This window comes from Phaethon aethereus, assembly GCF_964289735.1.
Source record: "Phaethon aethereus genome assembly, chromosome: 1".
NCBI classification, from domain to species: domain Eukaryota; kingdom Metazoa; phylum Chordata; class Aves; order Phaethontiformes; family Phaethontidae; genus Phaethon; species Phaethon aethereus.
The window spans coordinates 77,398,967-77,424,996 of record NC_138575.1 but is presented as its reverse complement, the minus strand read 5'-3'; the positions used below and the strand labels follow the sequence as shown (position 1 = coordinate 77,424,996).

General features: G+C 40.3%; 1 protein-coding gene across 1 annotated transcript in view; it reads left to right on the top strand.

Annotated features, from left to right (window-relative positions):
* Positions 1-25,599, top strand: part of TTLL12 (tubulin tyrosine ligase like 12) — a gene marked incomplete at both ends in the record, with an annotated part of 31,924 nt that extends 6,325 nt beyond the window's left edge. Inside the window, 13 exons of the mRNA XM_082002211.1 lie at positions 433-608; positions 2,589-2,787; positions 4,660-4,819; positions 5,508-5,641; positions 8,811-8,887; positions 17,357-17,473; positions 17,581-17,775; positions 19,397-19,508; positions 20,353-20,504; positions 20,586-20,667; positions 21,088-21,156; positions 23,379-23,517; positions 25,448-25,599. Of these exons, the coding sequence (XP_081858337.1) occupies positions 433-608; positions 2,589-2,787; positions 4,660-4,819; positions 5,508-5,641; positions 8,811-8,887; positions 17,357-17,473; positions 17,581-17,775; positions 19,397-19,508; positions 20,353-20,504; positions 20,586-20,667; positions 21,088-21,156; positions 23,379-23,517; positions 25,448-25,599 (1,764 nt within the window). The remainder of the gene's footprint in view (positions 1-432; positions 609-2,588; positions 2,788-4,659; positions 4,820-5,507; positions 5,642-8,810; positions 8,888-17,356; positions 17,474-17,580; positions 17,776-19,396; positions 19,509-20,352; positions 20,505-20,585; positions 20,668-21,087; positions 21,157-23,378; positions 23,518-25,447) is intronic.
* Positions 25,600-26,030: the final 431 nt, after the last annotated feature.

The following is a 26,030-nucleotide window of genomic DNA, read 5'->3' as shown; positions in this document are numbered from 1 at the left end:
AGAATACGAATGGTAAAAGCCCTTTTTCTTCAGGGCTGTTAATGCACTTTAGTGTGGTTGTGAGGCCTGCATAATACCTGGTTTTGCAGGTCTTAAATTGTTGATTTTAGCAAAGTTGAGAAAAAATAGTGTTTTCAGCTTCTAGAATTCTTTATGAGGAGATAAACTAATAGACAATCATCAGTAGACCTATTGGTAGCAAAGAAACCAACAAAGCTTCCTGCCAACGTTAACTAAAGAAACTTGGCCAAACAGCTCTATTAAAATGTGAAAGAATAAATGCTGTTGGTTATTTATCTGTTAAGTTAAAAATGCTATTTTTTATCAGATTGCAGGCCAAAATTGTCTACAATTGCCTTTAAGTGTTGCATTGTGCATGTCACGGTACTGCCTCAACTAACTGCTTGATATTTTGTGCACTTTCAATCTCAGGTATTTGATGCTGGTGACTACTTTGGTATAATGCAAGTAGAAGAAGTGGATGAGGAGGAAGAAGGTGATGAAGAAATGGAAGAAGAATTAAAAAAGAAACCAAATCCTGGAAATGAACCTTGTTTCAAAGTTATCGTAACAAATGAGAACGGGCTTCAAGCCTCCAGTCCCAATAGGTGAGTAGTGATTTCAGAACTAGTGTTCAGTCTTTGAATAGTCTTAAACCCTAAAATGATACAGACAGTTTGCTTTAAAACTTGTTGGATCCTATTCAGAAATTCTCTTTTCTTACAAGAAGACATAGCTACCTATTTGAGGAAAGGTACATGCTATGAGGCACATCTTGCAAAGAGTACTAGGAGTGCAAGTATCTTAACATCATGCAGGAAGATGCTTAGAAATCAGTTTTAGTAAACTGAGGGAGAAAATAGGGAAAAGGCAACTTTGAAATGAATTCTACAGAAAGAAGACAAAAACTTTATATCTGCAAGACTCTGTGCCCTTGGGAAAAAAAAATGAAGAAATAATTGTGACCTTCACAAATCTCAGGCCAAAGAGGCACTAAGCAGCTTCAAAGAAATGATCCATGGACTATTAAATTTCCCCTAGTTGGCTAAAATACAATTCAAGAGTGTGATCATGTGATTGCATGCTATGCATGCATATATAATTGAATACATCAAGTAACTGTTGGCTTTCTTCAGAATCAGCTTATCTGTCATGAATACGAGACTAGTATGCAGCTGTAAAACTACAAAAAAGTTGCATAAGAAACAACTTAATGCTACAACACAGCTTTTTGTGTTCTTATTGATTTCAAATGTAGAACAGGCTATTTGTTGTATATTTCTAAGTGGCAGTGAGGTGAAGTCAACTCTGCTGCAAATCTAAACACAGTTTTGCTCAGCTCTATAAAACTTCTTCTTTTGCCAGAACTTTCATACTTTTTAGGTCTTGCGTAAACATACAAAGTCTAAAAATCCAAATTTAGCCTTGGTGAGTAAAAACAACATAGAGCATAGGTATCTGCCTTTACATGCCCGCTTTAACCTAAGTCATTGCCTTTCTAAATCTGAGAACAGAGTTAAATTATAAAGTACAAAACAGCTCCTGTGATAATCTTAGGCTTCCTGCAACATTCAGATGTGTGGGAATATAGGAGCAGAACACCAGCACACTTATTTGCTAACAGATTTCCAAAGAGCTTGACCTTAGCATTCTCTGGAGTCTTTAATTTTAAAATTAAATGAGATTTCTTCTGTATGTGGAATCTGAGATACAGTAATTGTTCAAGGTTACTTGGTGTACGTGACAGCTGACATGTTTTTTAAATTTCTGAAATATGGGTGGTGGGGTGGTTTTGTTTGGGGGGATGTTGGGTTGGTTTGTTTGTTTGTTGGTGTGGTTTTCTAGCAAATAGAATTCAGATTCTTCTCTGACTTGTTTCAGTAAGAGGACATAACCAAAATGTGCAGAACCCTTCTGTTTGAATAACTATGTCCTTTTTTTAAAAATCATGCAGCCTAAACAAAGGTTAAACTTGTCAAGGGAAGCTGTGCCAGTTGTGTATGATTTTGTTTTGGTTTAGATTGGTAATTCTTTTAAAATAATGCATTTTGTTAAAAACAATTGGGAAAAAAAAGGTTAAAACAATCCTTTTTTTTAATAGCAAATGGTACAAGCTTTTGATCAGATCTCTCCACCTAGTTTTACAGATGATGGTAAATGTCACAGCTATCAAGATTCTCGAATCCTTTTGCAAAATAATGTATTGTTTTCCTTCTTCAGGAAGGAATATCAGGTTGATGCAGTGGAGTTAATAATGATCAAAAGGGAAGAAACTCTTGTGTTCCCCACCTTTAAAAGGAACTGGGCTTACAGACTGAGTGCCCTGTTCTGTGTTTCCTCTTCATTTTCATTGAAATACTAACTAATGCACAATAAGCTTTCTAGAACAAAACTAGAGTGCAAGGTACTGCTGGAAAGTTGTTCCTAACCTGTAATGTCACAACAGGTACTCTGGGAGTGACTTTGCGGGGCAAGAGAAGACTTTGTTACCAAATCATCTACAAAGAAATGTAGCTCTTATTCACAGGACATTTTGCTATATATGTGTAAAAATGTACCGTTGTAATGTTACCAAAATTCTCTTTAAGCATTTTCCTCATCGACCACGCCTGGACCTACCGTGTTGAACACGCCCGCCAACAGCTGCTTCACGTGCCTGGTTTACTGCACAGAATGACAAATCTCATGGGAATCGACTTCCACGGAGAGATCCCAGATGAGGGCAGTATTGAGCAAGTGTTGCAGGAAATGTGGAAGTACAATCAGACCTACCAGCTTTCTCAAGGGGTAAGTCTCTAAAGCCTCATTAGGATGCTAAAAAGTTCTGGCAATCCTGAGTGAAGACATTTCAATATATGGCTATTAACAAAGATATGTTTTCAATATAAAAAAGGTCCTTTATGGGCATTTCAGAATAAACTTCTACTTGGAAGGAGGGCAAATGCCATGTAGGGCTAAAATGCACAGTGGCTTGCTACCAGCTTTCCCATGAGAACTTTGAGGATGGTTTTCTAGAGAGGGGAAGAGTTTGCTGCAAAAGAAAGGGGGCTAGAAGGGGGAGATCTGCTGGTATGTTATGTGGGCTTTTTCTACTCAAACTTTCTCATAGTGAAGGCATGAATCTGTCATGAATCAACTGTCTCACGTACAAGTGTGTGTTTTGGCTATGCTTGCAGTTTTCCTCACCTGTACAGTGCTTTACATACCAGGGATGTAGCTACACTGTCAAATAACTGAGCTTCCTGGTTTGTATTTGGCAGATGATTGTTTGTACTGTGTAAATGTTAGCTCACCCTCAGGTGAGAACTAGCTAGCTTCAAGAGGGGAGCCTAAATGTTTCTGGGTACAGCTTACTCCAAGGGCTGCTACTTTTAGGTAGTGTGGATAAGACCACACCAGGTTTGGTCCCTACGTAGTCCCTCAGCACTGTACCAGCAGGTGTTGAGCCCTCAAACACCCTCAAGTACATACATGGTATTTCTGAGGGAATACAACCCTCGGGGTCAGTTAAAAACTCTTGTGTAGGGGCCGCAACATACCTCCTAGGCTATTGTGAGTATTTTGGATTAAAGAGGAGAAAAGCAAATTCTTCGGGCGAAGCTCTATATAGAATGGGCAATCTACATAGAACAGTGTAAGCATGAGCAGCTCGCATCCCTACCTGCACAGGGGCTTGAGGTTGTTCCCTGGAGTGCTCACCTTTATCATTTAAGGTATCAGCTTAGCTCACAGTAGTATCAGGCCTGAAAAATCCCTGAGAAAGGGATTAGTTGTGACTGCTTTCTTTTTTCCTTGGGTGTTTTTTTTCTTTAAATAAAAGGAAGATCTGAACAGTATCTCTCAATCTTTCTACCCTTTGTTTCCTATCTTGTTATCATGGAATAGCTTGTGAGTCAGGTGGAATTATTTGTGTTACCACTTGAAAAGTGCTTTCCTGGAAGACAATTAATTCAACCTGTAGCTGAATTTGTCTTCTCCTTCCCTTTCTGATATGGGACTGCTTAAATATATTGAGTCAAATCTCTGTGCATCCATTTCTGCATCTGTAAAAGGGCAACAGTAGTGCTACCAAGCAATTTAAAGTTTATTCATTTAGGATTTTATAATAAAGTTTATGTATCCATTTATTCATTCAGGATTTTATAATGACAATTGTTGCACCATCAAACATGGTTTGATGATGCAGCCTCAACACTCTTACAGACAGCTGCTGTTGCAGGGGGCAGTTCTGCTCTCATTCACTCTTAAGCTGTAAACTTCCAACTTGTCCTTGTAGTGAACTGGTTCTGATATGAACTGCAGGCAAACTAACCCTACCAGGAAAACCAAACAGCCTTCTGCTGATTTAGTTCCCTGAACTGGCTCGTTTGGTAGAGGGGAAGTAGGTCTGGTAAGCAAGAGGTCTAGCATAAGAAAGAGGATGGGACTCTGCAGCTGAGATGGGAACAGGCTGTTCTCAGCAGCAGCTGGATGCTAGGCTGCCTTAGCCTCAGAGTTGCAGGGATGGGAGTGTTACTCTGTACTTTGCATCTCTTCGCATTTTTGGCTAGAGTAGGAAACAGAGAAATGGTGTAGGGGGTGCTGCAAGTGCCTTCTGTCTTGCAGTGCTTTTCTAGCAGTTGATATGTGCAGGATGTCTCACTCTCTTTGATTGTACAGACTGCCGAGGAGAAGGTTCCTGTCTGGTACATTATGGATGAATTTGGATCACGCATTCAGCATTCAGATCAGCCTAGCTTTGCAACAGCACCTCTGTTTTATATGCCTCAACAAATTGCTTATACTGTTCTCTGGCCTTTGAGAGACCTTGAAACTGGTGGTAAGTGTGTGTCTGTAAAGTGTGGGTTGTTGTTTTTTTTTTTATTTATGCCTGCAACAGAAGATGCACCATATTCTTACAAATCACTGAGCACTTCACAGCAGAATAAATATTTCAAGACCAAAAAGACTCCATATTTGCAGTGCAATCGAATTTAAAAGTTCTCTGTCCAATATTTCTAGCATCATAATTAATGTGAGATAAAGGCCTTCATCCATCAAAAAATGTTGTTAATGTTTTATTGGCAGAGAACTTAAATCTTGCATCATTGTCTTAGTGAAACTACTGGTTCAGTCATCTGAGAGTTTAAAAAAAAATTCCTTAAAAGTCCATATGTTTGTAGCTTTGAGTCACAAAGTCAAATACTTGAAGTTGGGAAATGCCAGGGCAGCCATTTGCTCCTGTAATCCTCATTGGGGGCCACCTTATGCTCCTGTCATGTAGAGGAGATAAGTGCCAAGCTGTCTGACTAAACTGACATAAGTCAGATTGTTTTGGACTAATTTTTGCATCTTAAATAATACCCTTTTTAATGTAGTTCTTTAATTATCTCTAGTTTTGCATTTAAATAAAAAAAAACTGTGGTATTATTAACTGTTAAGCTGTCATTGGTGTGATGTGACATGAGGAAGATTTTCAGTGGAGAATGAAGGACAGTTCCTAGAAGGTTCTCCTTGTTTTGCTGCAGATGAAGTGACTCGTGATTATGCTTATGGGGAAACAGATCGCTTGATCAGGAAGTGTGTTTTGTTACCATGGGTGCCTAATGAAGTGTTGGATGTCAACTGTTTTACGCCAGAGCCATCAGATGAGCATTACCAGGTATAACTTTAACAAATCTCATATTTTATCTCTTAAGAAGAGGTAGTGTGTAAAAACATTGCAGGAATTCTGATTTTGCTTCCTTTGAGACTTAAAGATTGATTTAGAGTATAGCTGTTAACTAAAAAAAGAAAAACTAAATCATTTCAAAGAAAGCATGTTGAGACAAAAAATGTCTTACGCATGATATTTAACTGTTTAAAAACTGAAGCAACACAAATTACTTCTGATATGTTGCTTTGGTACTGTATAACTTGTTTTATATGCATGCTACAAGGTATTTCATATGAGGTACCCACCTTCCAGTTAGATATTTGAGACACTGTCTAATAGGCTTACCAATCAGATTTATTATTTTGGCACTTACAGTCAGTTGTGAATTACAGAAAGATTTATTTTAGTATTGTAGGTTATATTTTTTCAATAGATTTAATGTCGTGGTTTAGAATCATTAAATATTGGAGCTGAGAAGTCCTTAGTTTGATGGCACTGTTACAATGTACTCTTTTGTTTTGAGCTCTCCTTTCTGCTAAAGGTTTGTGATATTTTAAGGATTTGAAATTATTGTTGTTTGGAATCTCCTTTTCATGAACCAGATCTACATGAGGTTCTTTTTTAAGAAAAATGAAGGAACCTGATGGCTATGAGGACACTGTACTGGCCACTAACAGCATCCAAAGGGCAGCTTCTAAAGAGGAATCTATATTCTACTCCAACTTACGATAGAGGATAGGCAGAAAATCCTGGATCCAGTGTGTTATTAACAATATCTAGTCAGAAATTAAGTTTCTGTCAAAGAAAGATAAACATTGAAAATAGCTAGGCTGTCTTGTAACCTAGGATCAGTTGGTTGGGATTTTGCATTTTTGGAAGAGGGATAGATGTACTTTGCATCCACAGGTTAGGAACAACAATGAGCCCATAGTTCATGTCTTACAGGTGTTCTCTCAGCAAAAGTGCCTGGATCTCAGAAGGCAGTTTTTTGCATGTGTGTTAATTCTGTTTTGGGATCATCAGGTCAAGTTAAAGAACTGTGTGTGGCAAATGGGAAAACAGTATCCTCCTTTACCACCCCACCTTAAAAACATCTTTGCAAACATCCTTTTTTTCTTTACTGTGTCTCTGCCACTCAACTATCCAGAAGCGGTAACAGCAAGATATTGATGCTAGAACCAACCAACACAGCTTTCTTTTACTCTAGAATGTTCTGGTGACAGACCAGTGAAGAATAACTTAGGGCATAGCACATCCTTAAAAGTGAGATGGCTAGAAAGAGATACCTTGTTGTTGACACTTCCAATTCCCCTATTTTCACATAAGCAGAGCTACATGTGCAAAAAAGTACAGGCAAGTTCAGAGATCTCTTTACAGGATTAATATGTGAGCCAGCAGTTCTGCAGGGAAATACAATGGTGTGAAAATGTTTCAAAATGTTTATGCAAGTCATAAAGTTTCAAAATTGTTTGCTGCTATCACTGTACAATTTCTGCAACTGCTTTACTGCTATGTGCAAATAATCATTTGTTGGTAAATGGGCTGTGCTGTTGGTTTTTACTATAGCTAACGTTGTTATATTTCTTATTCTAATTTTCCTTTAAATAAACCTGAAGGCTTCAGTATTCTATTTGAATGAATCGCAGAGTTGTTACAGCAATGTTGTGGCTTAACTTTTACCTGGTTTTTCTTCTGCTACCAAATTCTGGTCTCCAACACAGACTACAAAGGCTGTAACTTAAATGGTACTATGGGTAATGATTGGGCAATGACTGTAGAAACTAGTGTCAGGGTAGGTGGCTTCTAATGAAGTGTCTGGGATGCAAGAAGTATCTCTTGCGGGAAGAGATTCTTTGCTGTTTTGCAGCAGCTCCCTGCATTTGAGTTGCAGAAAAGCCAGTAATGAATCTGCTGGTACTGGTCTGAGAACTGTAGTCTTTCAAAAGTACAGGCTCACTTCCTATTCTTAGGTGACTGCAGGAATTATTTTGTATTTGTACTGTCCAATCTATTTTAGAAGGTGATAACCTAAGATCTTTGATTACATGGTGGGTTTTTTTATGCTTTCCAGTTCTGTATGACTGTATTTCCTGTAACAGCCTTAAAGGTAAAGAGGTATGTCTATGGCTGGACAGACATTTCACCATTGCAACTTATGAGGACAGCCTGCAGCAGCTGGAACTTTGGGAGCTGTTGCGGAAGAGCAGCTACTTTGGTTTCTCAAGATGCACTTCTCCCATCCCAGAGTTTCTGTGAGCTGCTTCCTTTGGCAGGGTATCAGCAATGATCCAAATGTGTATTTCCTTTTATCGGTCAAAGGTGTTGTAAAAGATGGAGTGAGATTTTCAAGCATGTTTACTGCTGAAGACTGAAAAAAGCCTTTTGCTCATTTTTACAGGAGCAGAATTAGGTTCCAGCCTCCTACAATTTTTTTTAGTTATTTGTAATAAAACATCATGGCTAAGTGGTCAATCTTCTGTTTTGTTGGAAATACAGTAACCTTATCTTTTACTGCATATGATCATCTGTGATTTGATATTTTGTTTAATGCTTAGGAGAAACAAGAATTTCTTGGGGTGCTTCAACAGTGTTGATAAGCCCTGGTCTTGAAGCCTTATTTCTTCTTTCTTTTTTTACTGATAGCCTCTTACTTCTGTTCCCTTCCACCTCTGCTCTTCTGCTGATTTTTTTTCTGCGCAGCATATTACGCAACATAACACGTTTCTTAAAATGCAGCTTTGGTGGAATTCACTAGCACTGAAGACAACAGATTGATGAGGCATGCAGATGGACTGTGGATTTTTGCTGTGACTACAAATGCACCTGTATACATGTATTTAAATATTTGTTTTGAAATACGGAATTGCAGAAAATTATCTGTGAAGGTTTACAATTTGAGAAAATTTCAGCAGGCTAAACTTCAACATGCTATTGCTAATAAAACACTAGGATGAACATGCAGTTATACAGAATATTTTACCTGTAGCTTCTTAAAGATTATGTTGGTTTTTAATCACTTCTTTTATAAACCTGATTATGCACACTTTAAAATTCAGTTTGATCTAAGCTGCTGTTCATATCCGCCGAATATTGTGGAGTTTGACCTAAGGCTGCTCGTTTATTCTGCCTAGTATTAACTTTTTATGTTTGGGGGGTTTTTTGTTTGGTTTTTTAGGCTATTTTAGCAGAAAACAAGGAAAAGCTGCCCATAGCAATAAACCCACCAGCTTACGACAAAGACAAAGTTTTCAAGTACGTATCTGCAAACAAAATCCTTTCTTGACAAGATTAAGTATAATAATTGCAGTGTGCTGAGGCTGAAGAACCTTTTCAGCTTTGACAGAGGCAAGTTGAAGGTGTGTTTATACGTAGCCACTTGCATAAGATACTGACTTACTAGTTGTTCTTGTTGGATTTTTCACAGTAAATGGATTGTCACTTACAGGATTTCTAAAAATTAACTTAGATTTTTTTTTTTTTTTCCATAAGTACCACCTTCTGGGTGAAACAGAAGTTGCATAATGTTGTAACTTTTCACTAAGGAGTATAACTAAAGTATGTAAGAAAGACTAAAGACTTCTCTTCTGTATTATAGCATATACATCTATGTATGCTCTGTGTGCTCTGTGAACGTAACAGACTATTTGCCTTCAGGTGAGATTGCCAAACAGGAATCTTATCAAAACGTGGAATATTTTGAATTGGATATGTGCCTTGCTACAAAAAGGGAGTGTATAGTGTGAAGCTATTTCAGAAGAAAGCTGGAAGAACACTGCAAAGATAAGGGGTTTTTGTGAGCAAAAGCAGTGGCCCTGGATGGCTAGACTGCCTTATTACTAGTCTTATACCAGAAAAACATACTATTACATAGCATGTGCTATGAGTTGCACTCCAGGGTGTTTGTAGTCTGACACTGGGATCCAGGTTCTTGCTTGCAACATTTTGCTTAAGGGTGGAGGTTAGGCTAAAATATATTTGTTAGGTATACTCACACCCCTGCTTCTTGCGTTGCGGAGATTTGTTACTCAATAGGTCAACTTTACTTGAGAACAACTACTGAAAATCAAAGTCACTTTGAGTTGAGAGGCATTTGTTAACTTCCTCAGAGATAGATTTCATTATGCAGTTGGAATGTCTGGTTACAAGACTCTGAGGATAAGCAAAAGCTATTTTTTCATCTCGTGTACTTGCCTGTATTTCAGATAAGGGAGTCCAAGGTAGATGCATTCTAATAGAGAAGGAATGAAACAGTGAGGATGTTGGGAAATGTAGACTTATTTTTCACTGCTACCTCTTTATTTTGCATGTCATATTTCAGGTGAATGGCATTCACATCAAGGAGGCAGGGAGGGAAGGTGGGGGGAAACACATGCCAAATCCTTCCTGCTCTGCTTCTAAGGAATGTGATTAACACCCTGTCCATTTACTCCTAAGGGTTTTCCTCTCTTCTTTTTTATCCAGTTCCTGTCTGGAGAGGAGAAAGGAGAGCAACCTGGCCTCCACAGGAGACCAGAAGGTCCTCCTTGTGTTCTGAATTTTATCTACTAAAGTTCCTCCAGGAGCAGGGTAGCATCTCAGGGTCCAGATGACCTAGTGGGAGTTGCAGTCTTCCAGTACTCTTTGCCTCTTTCAAAGCATTGAAGGTTTTAAGGCTGTCACCATGGACAGGCAGATGGGAACGTGTGAAGCTGGGTGGATGTGTGTAGCCTGTTAATGTATATGCTCTGCCTTGTGTGTTGCCACTGTTTTAAGGGATTTGGAAGAAATTCAATGCATGAGGTTGCGAAGTTTAGAATGTGTGACAAATTCTTAGTCATCTTGTTTCCAGGTAGAGCTAAGACAGAGAATGAGAAGGTGAAATAAACATTTAACCTGAATCCTGAAAAGCCAGGGAGCAAGTACATCTAATTTGATACAGCGAACTTAAAGGTTTAAGTAGGTCTTGTAGCATTGATAATAACTGCTGCCCTAGGGAGATTGTTCTGTCCAGCTGTGCTGATTGCTGGCTTGAAAAAAAGGTGGATAAAACAACTAAATGTTTCAAAGGCAAAATGCATATGAAAAGTCTTTCCAGTTTGTGTTGGGCTTCATCATCTCTTTTTGTCTTTTTCTCTTCAGCTACATCAGTCATTTTTTAAAGATGCCCAAAGAGCTGTTAGGAGACGACAACTCTTTGTTTTGATCAGTCTTGTCAGCTGTGTGCTTTGGGAGTTGATTTTTCATAACTGCTTCTTAGCTCTAAATGCTGTGTGTAAATTAAGTGACACTTAGCATGTTTTATCTTATTTGCACAATTATTCTGAATACTATCTTCTTTAATCCCAGACTTTATAGCATTCTGTGGTGGGTTGACCCTGGCTGGACACCAAGTGCCCACCAAGCTGCTCTATCACTACCCCCTCAACTGTACAGGGGGGAGAAAATATATCGAAAAGCTTGTGGGTCGAGATAAGGACAAAGAGAAATCATTCAGCAATTACCATCATGGGCAAAACAGACTTCACGTGGGGAAATTAGTTAAATTTATTACCAATCAAATCACAGTAGGGTAATAAGAAATAAAACCAAATCTTAAAACACCTTCCTCTGACCTCTCCCTTCTTCCTGGGTTTAACTTTATTCTTGAGTTCTCTACCTCCTGCACTCAAGTGGCATAGGGGACAGGGAATGGGGGCTGTGATCAGTTCATTGCACATTCTCTGCCAATCCTTCCACCTCAGGTGGAGGACTCCTCACACTCTTCCACTGCTCCAGTGTGGGGTCCCTCCCATGGGAGACAGTCCTCCACGAACTTCTCCAGTGTGGGTCCTTCCCACAGGTTACAGTTCTTCACAGACTGCTCCAGTGTAGGTCCCCCACAGGGTCACAAGTCCTGCCAGCAAACCTGTTCCAGTGTGGGCTCCTCTCTCCACGGGTCCACAGGTCCTGCCAGAAGCCTTCTCCAGCCCAGGCTTCCCAATGGGGTCACAGCCTCCTTTGGGCATATCTACCTGCTCTGGCATGGGGTCCTCTATGGGCTGCAGGTGGTTACCTGCTCGAGCGTGGAGCGCCATGGGCTGCCGGGGAACTGCCTGTCTCACCATGGTCTTCACCGTGGGCTGCAGGGGAATCTCTGCTCTGGTGCCTGGAGCACCTCCTCCCCCTCCTTCACCAACCTTGGTGTCTGCAGAGCTGTTTCTTTCACACATTCTCACTCCTCTCTCTAGCTGCAATTGGTCAGGTGTTTGGGGTTTTTTCCCCTTCTTAAATGTGTTATCAGAGAGGTGCTACCACTGTCATTGATGGGCTCAGCCGTGGTCCATCTTGGAGCCAGCTGGTATGGACTATTGGACGTTGGGGAGGCTTCTAGCAGCTTCTTACAGAAGCCACCCCTGTAGCCCCCCCTGCTTCCAAGACCTTGCCACACAAACCCAATACACATCCCTACTGGGACTTCTGTATGACAAGAGGGGGGAAAAAAAAAAATTCAAGAAGTATGCTTAGCTGGCTTCAGTATTTCAGTGTCTTTGATACCAGCATGAAAGGTCCAAAATAGGTTGGCTAATACCACAGTATTGCAGTGTAGAGGTTCTGTCATCTATCAAACCCAGAATAGGACTTGGTTTCCTATCTGTCTGTATTTTTACATATATGTGAGGACGTGTATTACCAGAGTAGACATTGGAATGTGTACCAACTTATTTAACTAAAACCAAGGGAATACCACAGAAGATCCTATGTGCTCCTTAGATAACAACAAAAGAATTGCCCAGTAGTTGTCAGGTGCCTGCCCTTTATAGTCTGTGCTCTTCAGTGCAGAGGTCAGATTTTTTTCAAGTGTATGCATTAATACCGGATATACTAAAGTACCTAGGGGAATGTGACTGTAAACTCAGTGATACGTGTTGGCAGTGAAATACATTAATTTTATCTGGTGTTTTTATGAAATCTTCATTCTTGAAATTAAATCATGTGCCATCCAAAGCCTTTGACTGTCCCAAGACTTTTATGATAAGAGGACTACGTATAGAATGGATGGAATAACTTAAAAACTTGGAACAGCTGTAATGGCTTTATTTTCCCTCTAAATTTAACCTCCATCAGCTTATTTCAGTGGTCTTCCTGCACTTAGCAAAGATAGATTGAGCTCTTCTGTTTCTTCTGTGCTGCATTTTTGTGTTCTATAAGCAAGTCTTAGGATACATAATCCAGAGTGCTCTGGCACATGGATTTCTTAGCAAGACTTCAAGATTAAGAAAGCAGACTTTATTGCTAATGTGATAGCACCTCTGTGAAATCTTGTGTATAGCTGTAAGCTGCTGGAAGAAAAAAGCCTCTCTAATGGTCATTGATAGTGGTATCTTCTATAACGTACCGTTATCTTCTGCATGTCTATAAAGGCAGCTCAGTGTTGTAGTGGGAAATTTTGGAAGAGAAGTATTAGTTTTTTAGGAAGGGGGTTCTTTGTTTTTAATACTTAATTGGCGGCGGGGGGGGAAGAGAGTACCAGAATTTTTCTTTAAGCCTGCTGTTCAGAGTGACTGAATGCAGGTCACTACTTGCATTTCTGTGTGGTGTAGAGCATTTAAGTGAATTAATACTGGGGGGAAATGTGTTTTTGGATCTGCAAGAGGCGGTGACCCATCTCAGCTGAATCCCCAATTTGTATAAAGAACACCCTGCTCTTCAGCTGACAAAAGTAGCTGGTCCCCAGCCAGCAGTGGGAGTTTATTACTAAATTATGTATTTGGAAACATGGAATAAAGGGGGTGGGCTCTGACTGATTAAATTATGTCTAGGGCATAATGTGTGATAAGCTTTATTAGAGTTACCAGATGCTGACAGGCTCTCTAGGTGTCCTTCCATGCTGTGTAAGGCTAAATGCCTTGACCTTAGGCCTTTGTTACTAGCAGCATTTTTCATACCATTGCCTCTTTCTGACTGGAATAACAGAGCTTGCCACAGGGGTTGTGTTTTTGTTTGGCTTTGAGCACTGATTAATCCATTTTAATACCTTAGGTTGTAGTTCAGCCTCACTGAGTGAGGAAGAATTGTGAGAACCATCATCAGGTGTTGATGAACCAGAGGTTTCAAAGGTATTTGCTGTAACTGCAAATGGAGGGGAAAGGAAGCCTTATTCTTTTGACTCGCAAAGATCCCACACTGAGTTGCTTCCACTAATTTCAGTAAAAACCTTTACCTATAAGTGTGTTCAAGGTCTCTGGTAGTTCATATGCAAAGGAGTCCTATAGAATCATAGACTGGTTTGGGTTGGAAGGGACCTTTAAAGGTCATCTAGTTCCAACTCCCCTGCCATGGGCAGGGACACTTTCCACTAGACCAGGTTGCTCAGATCCCCATCCAGCCTGTCCTTGAACACTTCTAGGAATGGAGCATCCACAACTTCTCTGGGCAACCTGTTCCAGTGCCTCACCATCCTCATAGTGAAGAACTTGTTCTTTATATCTAATCTAAATGTAGCCTCTTTTAAGTTTAAAACCATTACCCCTTTGTCCTATCACTACATGCCCTTGTAAAAAGTCCCTCTCCAGCTTTCTTATAAGCCCCCTTTAAGTACTGAAAGGCTCCAGTAAGGTCTTCCCTAGAGCCTTCTCTTCTCCGGGCTGAACAACCCCAACTCTCTCCAGCCTGTCCTCATAGGAGAGGTGTTCCATCCCTCCGATCATTTTTGTGGCCCTCCTCTGGACCTGCTCCAACAGGTCCATGTCTTTCCTGTGCTGAGGGCTCCAGAGCTGGACACAGGACTCCAGGTGGGGTCTCACCAGAGCAGAGTAGAGGGACAGAATCACCTCCCTTGACCTGCTGGCCATGCTGCTTTGGATGCAGCCCAGGATAGGGTTAGCTTTCTGGGCTGCAAGCGCACATTGCCAGGTCATGTTGAGCTGCTCATCAGCAATACCCCCAGCTCCTCAGGGCTGCTTTCAGTTCTTTTTCCTTCCAGCCTGTATTGATACCAGTGTTGCCTCGGCCTAGGTGCAGGACCCTGCACTTGGCCTTGTTAAACTTCACGAGGTTTGTACAGGCCCATCTCTTAAGTCTCTCATGGTCCATCTGGATGGCATCCCTTCCCTCCAGCATGTCAGCCACACCACACAGCTTGGTGTCGTGCAAACTTTCTGAGGGTTCACTCAATCCCACTGTCCAATGTCACTGACAAAGATGTTAAACAGCACCAGTTCCAATACTGAGCCCTGAGGAATGTCATTTGTCACTGGTCTCCACTTGGACATTGAGCTGTTGACTGCAACTCTTTGAGAGTGACCATCCAGCCGATTCCTTATCCACTGAGTGGTCCATCCATCAAATCCATGTGCCTCCAATTTACAAACAAGGTTGTCGTGCGGGACGGTGTCAAATGCTTTGCACAAGTCCAGGTAGATGATGTCAGTCGCTCTTCCCTTATTCACCAATGCAGTAACCCCATTGTAGAAGGCCACCAAACTTGTCAGGCATGATCTGCCCTTACTGAAGCTATGTTGTCTGTCACCAGTCACCTCCTTATCTTCCATGTGCCTTAGCATAGTTTCTAGGAGGATCTGTTCTACCTGTGACTCTTCATAGCTCTAGCGTAACATTAATTTTGAACTGAGGTTTCACTTCTGTCCTGGAGAAAGCAACTGTAACTGGGCTGTTTTGCCAGATAACTAACCAAATGATTGTAAAGCCTTAGTGCAACTCTAACCATGGCTCTACTCCAAATACATAACATTATACAAGTTTTATTCAACCACATAGGTTTTCAGAATGAGCATACCAAACTCTATACTTGACTATACTTTGACCCTTTTTCCTGAGCTGGAAACCAGACACTGCTCACACAGTCTGGAGTGGAAACTGGGGGATAGCATTCCAGCGCTCTGCCAGAAAAAATTGTACAATATGTTGGCAAAATATTTCCATACCATGCTGACAGGACTTAATCACGAGAAGGAAAAAAAAAATCAACTATTGCTGCACCCATTTATTGAGTGGTTCTAACAAGCAGAATAGGTCTGTTGTGTAGATCTGATGATCTTCTTGCTACTAAGGCCTGTTAGGTAGGTTTGGATCCAGCTACACAGGACCAGTGTCTTTGTGGGATGATAACTTGTATTGTAGAGTGTGTTTGTAAGGGACTGATTTGGGACTGTATGAGCAACTTAAATTCTAGTATTTCTCGTGTTGTATATGTTGTTTTGTGTGGGGATGTTGGATGCTTCAAGACTTTGTTACAGCATTATAAGACCTTTTATCTTCAGAACACCACTTAGAATCCCTTTTGCTTCAGCAACAACTAAAAGTTGCTCCAAACCAGTGCATACTTGGATAGCTTGTACATGGTTTGGTGGAACTTGTACTGGGTTCTGTATCAAATTTGCCATTGTACTTTTCCCCTAGTGTGCAGACTTAAACGGAGAAGCTGAGAAGCCACATGTTGCAGAAAGAAATGCAGTGGGGCTGTGTGAAGATGCTAACTTTGCTCTGTTGCAACAGCGGGGAAAGACTGGTGACTTCTTTCAATGGGGATGCCAGGCTGACTCTCTTCATCTACAGTGAAGTCACCTCTCTTAGTCTTAGGCTCCAGCATAAATAGTATAACTGTCGTAGTATGTCACGCATGGAGCTATGCAAAACGTCTTACATGCTTTTCTTTTTAAAGAATATATTTCCCCCTGTGAGTGGGCTGTTTTTACAGTTCACCGTTCCACAGAAGTCTCTCTCAGGGGAGTATATCTTCCAATTGGCTAGTAGCAGAGGAGGAGAGGAAAGTTTCACAACTGCTAAGAATAGGTCTGGAGAGGAGAAAGAACATAGTGGTTTCTCATTAAAAAAAATAGCGGTTACTTAGTCTGTTTAAATGTTCACTTACTGTGAGAACTGTTTTTCTATGTCAGCCACTCTTTCTGAGTCATCATGCTGAATTGTGAATTAAGTGACCTCACCTTAAGCTGTAAAAGAATGAAATTACACTATATTGCTATCTGCTTATTTTAGCATGTCAGATAGTCAAGTCACTTACTGAAGCGCAAGCTGGTTTTATTTGAGATGTTTTATTTAGGGTAAAATCCTAAGATATGCAACGTCTTGCCTCAGTCAGTGTTCTGTAATGTGCATCAGATTTGTATTGGTTTTTTGGTGTGTTTTTTTGTGGAGTGGGAAGGGATTTATATTAACCCTGAAGTTGCATGTATTCCCTGCACACACATAGTGTACATACTTTCATATGTTTTGATTGTTTGGAAATGTCTGTGTGTGTAAAGTTTTGAACAAATTAAAATAGTCTTCTGAAGCCTCTGAGTTAAACTGACCACATTTCCTGTGAATTTCTTTCTTGTGGATTGGCAGCAGGTTGATTTTTAGGGCTCTTCCAGCAACGGAGGCATTTACAAGGTTTCTCTTGCTCAGGGACTCTTTCATGTAGGATATTGAATTCATGTTAGTGCCTCACTGTCAGGGCCTTGTCACCGTCTTCTGAAATGCTATTTTTGTGAAAGTTGTAGGAGCTAAATTATCTTTAAGATTTCTGTCTCAAAACACTTTTTTTTTAAAAAAATCTATCCCTTTTCAATTTAGAACTTTTTGTCGGTTGAGAAGAGATTGTCACAGATAGTGTGTATTGGTAAAGCATAATTCTTGTAGGAAATCAAGCTTTTAAAACTCTTTTTTTGTGTTTAAGCAAGAGTTGATTGGTTTCAGAAACCAAACTGACATTTTTCTTCATATGCCTTTTTCTTCTTCTAGGGTTTTCACAGATATTCAGCAAGTCCTCAACAACCTGACACATCCCCGTTTTGTATTCACAGACAACGAGGGAGAAGCAGACATCCTCTACAACTTCTCACACTTCAAAGATTATAGGTTGCAATTGTTCCGCTGATAATATAAATTGTTTTGTTGCTATAAAGACTGTTCCCAAAGGCCTCCCCAACCTTCCTCCTTCACTCAACAAAAACTCTGTTTTGTAGGAAGCTAAGTGAGGAAAGGCCTGAGGTAATGCTGAATCAGTTCCCATGTGAAAACCTCCTGACTGTCAAAGACTGCCTGGCGTCCATCTCTAGACGAGCTGGAGGACCAGATGGGCCAAGATGGTTGCCTCGTACTTTTAACCTCCAAACAGAATTGCCTCAGTTCATCAGCTACTTTCAGCAACGCGACAGAAGGTGGCTTGTGTTTCTGCTTCCTTATGTTTTGTGCTTTCTTGATACCACTTTCCTCAAAGACCAATAGCCTGCATTTTGGGCTGCAGCTGTTACACCACCATGATTTGCTCTTGCTGCGTTCATGTTCAAGTGAATTTCACTTGGAAAGTATGAACTTTTTAGGTATTTTCTTTAATGAAAGAGTAGTTAAGGAGTGCATTTTGAAACACAGAAACTTTGCCATGATTTGAATATGGATTTGAAGCTCTTGCTTTTTGTCTAGTCAAGATCTTACCTCTTATGATTAACAGATATGCAAAGAATCAAGATGGGTTTGCAACAAATTTTGGGTTTTTTTTCCGGGGGACCAGTAGCAGTTGTTCTTGCACTTAAGCCAGAGTGGAGAATGTTTAAAGTGCTTTGGTTCTCTAAGGTTGTGAAAGTAAAATTCAGTTTTAGTGTTAGCCTAAAGCAGTTGTGGAGCTTTTGGGTTTTAAATCCACACTCCTACTGCTGCTGCATCTGCCTTGGAGTGGATGGAAACTAAGATTTTCTTTTGGAAAGAGAGCATTAGGTATTGCTAGTGGAATAACTTCCTATGCCTGGCATGGAGTCTTGTGGTTGAAAGGTGGCTGCTTTGGTGATGCTTGCTTATGGGGCCACCTGCCAGGCATTCCATTCGGCCATTCTTTGCTCTGTATAGTCTGTTATTGACTGGCATAACCAGGAGAGAGCACTCCTTTCATGTATCCCTAACTGTTTGGTTTTTTAATTCCTTTTTAATACCAAGGATTGACCATGAATGCAGTGTGTATATAGGGAATGGGAAGGAGGGGAAAGGAAGTTTCAAACAAACAAAACATTCCCTTTTAAGTTAACACCACTAACTGCAGCTCAGTTTATGCCGTTTATCATGAAGCTCAAGAAGTTTCTCAGGATGCTTTAATAGATTGAGGAAGAGAGGACATCAAGTCTTCTTACCCTGCCCTTACTCAGAAAGATGCATTGAAAGACTAGCATGTTGCCTATTTTCCTCAAAGATATTTCAAAGAATTTTGCCCCTTGTGGTGACTAGTTACTAGAAAGCAAGAAGGTGGTGGTGTGCTTTCATTTTCTTGCGATATGAACTGTTGAGATATTGTGTGATTTCTTCCCAAAGAGACAAGTTATGGTGTCATTTAATGTGAATGATTTGGGGGTATTGTTAGGGAATCAACTTAGAAAATTGCATGATACCCTGCCAGAATGTTCTCGGACTCCTGGCAGATGATTTCGCACCATGACCTGTTCTGTCCTGTAGCTGTGGTGTTTTCCCCTTTTGAAGCAGTCAGATGTAGAAGAAGGAAATAAACAGTGAGAGGATGCTAGGCCCTAACTGAAAAGATCAGTGAAAGCTACCGCTGCCTTTTCTCTCCTTTATGTCTAAGGCCTACTGCTCCCAGCAATAGTCAAAAGTCCTTGGTTCTTGCACTGTAGCCCACAGCTCTATGAAGTATTTATACAGGGGAGTACATAGATTGGATCAAGTGGATGTTCAGACAGATGAATGGGGTTGATACTTACAGGCGTTGGCTTCTCTCTCTCCCTCTCCCTCCCTCCCTCCCTCCCTCCCTCCCTCCCTCCCTCCCTCTCTCTCTCTCAGAGGAGAAGACAATCACTGGATATGCAAACCATGGAACTTGGCCAGAAGCCTGGATACCCACATCACCAAGAGCCTTAACAACATCATCAGGCATAGGGAAAGCAGCCCAAAGGTTAGACAGCATGGTTTTGAATGTGATTTAAAGGCGAGAGCTGAAAAAACTGCTTTGTAGAAGGAGGTCTAAAATACAAAGAAGGAAATTTATTTTCTTCAAAATTCATATGCTGGCCATAAGCATACAGTTTCAATCAATTCAGAATTGATTGCGATTCAGATTGTTCAGCTCCATTTGTTGCAGTGATTAACTCAAAGAGTCTGGTGTTTTTTTATTTAAAAAATAAAACTTGCCTTGACAGTAATGAATACTGCAGTGTGGTGCTGGTTTAATGCTGATCCCCAGACTGGCAGATGAACACACACTAGCTATAGTTAACATTGGTCATAAATTTTGGAAGATTATTGCTTCTGTCCCCTGGTTGATCGTTATTGCTGATCCTCAGCTCTGCTCAGTGGCACAAAGTACCATGTTTGCCAACAATAGATGAATCATGGAGCTTTTTACAGGGAGTCTGCAATATCGGTCATATGTCAGTGTCACTTCAGCTTTATTTCTGTTGCTGTGTGGACTGCATCTATTTTCTGGAATGCAGAAGTGCACAAAGAATTGCTTCACATTTCTAGTTCAAAACAAGAAGGTCACTGAAATTATAAATAAAAATAATTTTGTTATTTTTAAAAATGAGTACATTCTGGCCTCCCACTTTCCCCACCCGGATGTCAAAGAGTTTGGTAACAGGTACCTATTTGCATAACAACATTGTGTATCAGTGCACATTTCTAAAGAAAAACTGAAATCCATACAAGGATACCTTAAATCATTGAGATCACAAAGAGTGATACTTTGGTTTCATTTCAGTTGAATTATATTTACTGTGAGCATGTTTGCTTTGTTGCAGGTAGTGTGCAAATATATTGAGAATCCAGTTTTGTTTCACCGAGAAGATGTGGGGATGGTTAAATTTGACATCCGTTATGTTGTATTGCTGCGGTCCATAAAGCCACTCAAGCTGTATATCTATGATGTATTCTGGCTGCGCTTTTCAAATCGGTAATTACGTTCTCATTAATGTGGAGGGGCTTAGAATTAAATCTGATACCTTGGAAACTAAGGAATTGTTTTATTCCCTAGGGCGTTTTCGCTTGATGACTTGGATGACTATGAGAAGCATTTCACAGTCATGAATTATGCCCCCGGTGTAACATTAAAACAAGTAAGCAAACAGTCCAAAACATTCCCTCGCCTTTCCGTTGATAGAAAATCTTCCAATGTCTCCTTTGTGACTGTTGCCAAATAACCTATTTCATGTCCACTTAAAGAAACAGTGTGTTGAAAGTACCCTAAGTCCTAAGCAATTATTTTCCTAGCCTCTTCCTCCTCCTCCCCCCTAATCATCTGTGAATCAGTAGAAGAGTTATTAAAATGGCAGCTAATCGTTGTCAAAGACGTTGGTGTAATATTTTGTAGCAACAAATACTGCAACAAGGAAGGTGTTCAGGAACTGTCTAATTTGTTAGTTCTCTACCTGGGTTTGTATGAATGGCAAAAAGTATTTGATGTTCCATTCTCTTGTTACCTGACTGCTCATTCATTCCCAACCAAAACAGTCTTTGATGTTGCTAAACTGTTTTAGGTACACTGTGAAGAATTTATTCCTCTGTTTGAAAAACAATATCCTGAATATCCTTGGACAACAGTACAAGTAAGTCAGCAATTCTTCTTTCTCATGTAAACGTTCATGGATCTTTTTTCACTCAGCAAACTAGCTTTCCCAAAAGTGTGGGGTTTTTTTCTCCTAAGACATGCTTCATGTGTATCAGTTCCACAAAGGACAACAAATGTTAACCTTTATTTTAGAAGCATTTATTAACTTAGCAAAATTCCCCCTCACATTTTGTTGTTAGCATTTGAGAATTTTATTTCGTGCTTACACGATGACAATTCGTTATATTAGACTAGTAATAGAGCCAGCCCTGACTACCCTCAGGATCCTGGGAACAGGATCTTTTTTCTTGTAGGTTTTATCTTTTTTGCAGAAGGTTGCCAGCAATCTAAGCCCATGGTTGTGAAGACTTAATATTTCATGCAAAAAGGCAGGGAAGTCCAGAATATAGTGTGCTAATCACTACAGATGTTGCTCACGTGACTGTGGAAATGTTGTTTTCAAAGCCTTCACTACTCTTCAGTAGAATATTAACTCTGATCCTGAAAAGTTGAACCATTGAAGTATTCAGGCTCTGGCTTCCTTTGTTCCAAAAGGCTTTACAAGATAAGGAGCTGTCAGGACAAGTAGGGAATGAACATGAACAGGGAATTACAGTAATTTCAATGAAATGGCATCACAGGTTTTGATTTATCTATTTTAAGTAGAGCTGTAGGTCTGAAGGTCTCCCCATACACATTCATGTTTGCTTCCTGTGCAGCGCACTGAAGTTTACTCATAAGATAAGGATGTGCCTGGCTGTGCCCAAGTGGCTGATAGAAATACGCACTGCCCCTGCTCCAGGGGTACTGTGCTTGAAGGTTACACTGCCAAATTGGATGGTGCAGAGGCTGCATTTGTATTCTGGAACATATTTAAAAGAAAACAAGTTAGGTTGGTCTTCTCTTTTTTTCCTCAAAGATCTCTCCTCCACCAATATATCATCTCTGAGCTAGTAAGTTAGAACCCCTCCTTGTTAAATAAAATCTTGCCTTTGAGACTGCAGTGCAGAATTGCCAGCTGCTGCCCCAGCTTTTCTGTGTTAGCGAGCTGGCCAGAGCACTGTCTCTGGTCATTGCATTAATGACTTTTCACAAGAAAACAGATGGTTCCCTAATACTGGGCCATCTTTTATCTGTGAAGAGGAAGCTCCAAATACTATAGTTCCATAAAACACGGAGGAAGGCAGATGAGGGCCGCCTTATTGATTTTTTTGCCTGTAATTCATGCTTGAAAGAAAAAGCTGAATTGTGAAGAGATGCACAAAACGTGCACAAAACTGAATTGTTGCATTCTTCTATATTTATCAGGAGCTAGAAGATGCAGAATGAACCGTAGCTGAGGATTGATATGTGCATATGCTTTCAAAAGTGAATAAATTATCGAACTGTGGGTTGATTTCCATACATGAATTTACATCAGTTTTAATTAGAACCTCATATGCCATCAGTGGCAGAGTATGACAGGTTTTGCAGCGTTAATTTTAAAGTAGTCTGGAAGAGACTACAAGGAGTGAAAAGAGAGACGTCAGAATACATATTGTAGGTTTTGTAGGTTACCCAAAGTAGTACTGCGTGCAGAATAGGAAGTATTACACTGTCTTTTCATTTGCAGAAGGAATGGTTCACTGCAGTATAAACTCAATGCTAAAATTCACATCTGTATGTTCTTTCAGTTTTACTTCACTTTCACATTGGTTATATGGTTGTTCCTCAAAATACCGGTGTAGTATGTACTTAAAATGTCCATGTCCCCACGACCCTTTTTAGAGGAGTGTAAGTGGGTACAAGATTTTTCATTGCAGAACAAAACAAAATGAAGCTAGAATACAACTTAATAGGCAGGAAAAAGTCAGAACTTCACAGCTGTACTGCTGGTGTTCACAGAACTCTCCTGGGTTTTCTTTTTCCTCTCTACATGAGTGCAATAATGCCTGAGAAATTTGTTAACTCTTATATTATATACCCTATTTTCAGGATTTCCGTAGCACTGTTTTACTCCCCAGAAAAGTCCATGGATAGTGCCTGGTGCTCAGTGCTTTCATTGTGTTGTCATTATGTCTAAATGCACATTTTGAAGCTAATACTGTGCAGATTTTCATCTGTTGGCTAGTGTAATTTATACAAACCCTTTAAAAAGCTGTATGAAATAAGTGATTAAAAACATGTTTATTGTTTTTATGGAACCCCACTTCTCATTCAGAGACCTTTTTCTGTTATTAGGCAACTATTTTTAAGGCATTTGCTGAATTGTTCCAAGTCGCTTCAGCTAAACCTGCACCTCTTGGCATCTGTGATTATCCATCATCAAGAGCGATATATGCCATTGACTTGATGCTGAAATGGGATACCAGCAGAGATGGTGAGGAGCTAAATCCTTTGTATGTTGAATTCTCCGTATTTGTGGACCTTTTCAGAAATTTATTTCTTCTGTCTGAACTCTTACTGTTTTTCAAGCAGTGTGAGCTGCACGCTCTATGCCTCCCACTGACATCAAAGCATATCTGGAGTTCCTGATCTGTGGGATTAGGATCTGCCATGCTGGTTAACAGTAACGATGGGGGAGCTGTTAACTGTGCTTGGCTGAGTCCTTGCTTCCCTTGTGCCCCTGCTACTGCCATTCTCTTAAAAAAACAAAAACCCAACAAACAAACAAAAAAACCCAAACAAAAACCACACACACAAAAAACCAACTGTACACTAATCTAGTCACTCTGACAGCAGCAAGGTTTTGTTCCAATTTATAGTGAGAGAATGTCTGAAATACCTGTCTCTTTATGAAAACCTTAGAGTCATCTTACTATGTGTGGCTTCTGGGCTTGGTCCAGTGCCTTAATGCACAGTTACATATTAAAGCAGGGAAGGGACCACATGCACCATTTCAGTGCTATTGATGTCCTCAGGACCGTCACTCAGTTGTTGCCAAGTCTGCAAGAACATGTATGTGAAGCTGCTTCATGTGACTAGCAGCATGGCTAATGACTACTTGGAGCCTTTCTTCCAGCCAGTTTGTGGAGGACTGGTAGCAAAATTTGCCAAACAGAATGAATTCTTTATTATCTCACCAGGAGGCTCAAAAATGTTCTGTAAGCATGCACAACCTAGACACATGTCTCTTCTAGGTAGAAAAGCAGCAGAGGCACCAACACAAAAAAGACTGCTGGGGGAGTATTAAACATAACTCAGTGTACTCTTGTCTTGTGACATTGTGGTCCCCGGGACACAGGAAAGATTCACTGCTTGTGCCCAGGTTTGCTGGAGAAGTGATTAGATGCTGTATGTTGGGTGGGTGCTCCTAGCCCAGTTCTGCAGTGGCTGATTCTGTAAATATTGAATCATTTTCATGGGGTGAGATGCTTGAGCAACAGGAGGTGCACAATTGAACCTTTCCTGTTCAGATCAGGTGGAGCAAGGGGACATGAATACGTCCATGTTGAATGCTCTTTCAGCTGTCCCAGAGTTGTCTTGAATGGGAGAAGCAAAGCAACTCACTGTTATTACTAGCTCAAGCAAAACTACTGTAGTGAAGGGACCAACCTCACATTACAGCCCCGGCTGAACTGCATAGGTCCCTAGCCTTTTGAAGATGTGGGTGTGGATGTGAAAGTCATGGCTGCAATGCTGTAGGCAGCCTGTGGACAAATGGTTTAGCTGCTTCTGTGCAGAGCAGAGATGATGCCTATGCATCAGAAGCTTGTACCCTCACTTACGTTCTCAACATCAGGTAGGAAATAAAATCCTTTGTTTCTCTTTACACAGAATGTATTTGATTCTGAACTGTACTGATGAAGTTTTAAGAGAAAATTAAACTTCCTGACTTCCTTCTAGGAGTGAGGTGAAGTGGCAGGTGGGAGTGGCTGGAGCATAAAGGAACGGGACTGCTAGAACTAGAAAGGTAGATACCTAAGAGCTTTAAGAACAGAAGGTTTGTACCGAAACATGAAAGGAGAAGCAGAGTTTTCTGGAAGATGTTTCAGACTCTCAAGCAAGACAGCTGTATCAGGGAGATCCTATTAAATTGCTGCAAGTTCTCATTCTAAATGAAGCATTGGATTAGCACAGTGATTGCAGACTGTTGGATAATCATCCTCTGGATAATGATGATAGTACAGACCTCTGTCCCTCCAAAAAAAAACCCCAAACCCACTGAAATAAAAGCATCCTGCCAGCTTGGGTCATAAAAGATAGCTTTTTCCAGTCATTTTCTATAATGTCTGGTTTAAAGACAGGTAGTGATTCAGGATCTCTGTAGAGCTTATATTAAAAGGCAATGTTTGTGTTCTGCTTTACAGGGAAAAGAATTATGCAGCCTCAGATCCTGGAGGTGAACTTTAATCCTGATTGTGATAGAGCCTGCAAATACCACCCTACCTTTTTTAATGATGTCTTCAGTACCCTATTTCTGGATGAAACAGAGAGCTGCCATGTGACATGCATTGTCTAGCCACAGGAGGCTTGACTATTGATTTCCTTCCCAGATATGCTTAACAGCAAGATTTATATTTCAGTTCTATGAGCTGCTGATGCAACTATTTTCCTATACTGGTAACCCAGAAAAAAAATCCGTATCAGAAGAGTATGCATATACCATATACTGTGTTGATAATAATTTTGTCTGCATTTTCCTTGTCTTGCTTAGTTCTATAAATCATCAGTTTGTGTTGACCAAATGTCTTGTTTATTGAATATGGGAGACCTCAAAATAGGACAGTAACTGGAGGAATTTACTTGTTTTTCAGGTAGCCTGCTTGCTTGCTTGCTGGGAAACATTGCACAGGTTCCCCATGTCAACATTAAAACTATAATTTACTGAAAAATGTTGGAGTTTGTATATCTCTTTCTTCTCCCTATGTTATTTAAAGACCTAAAATGTTC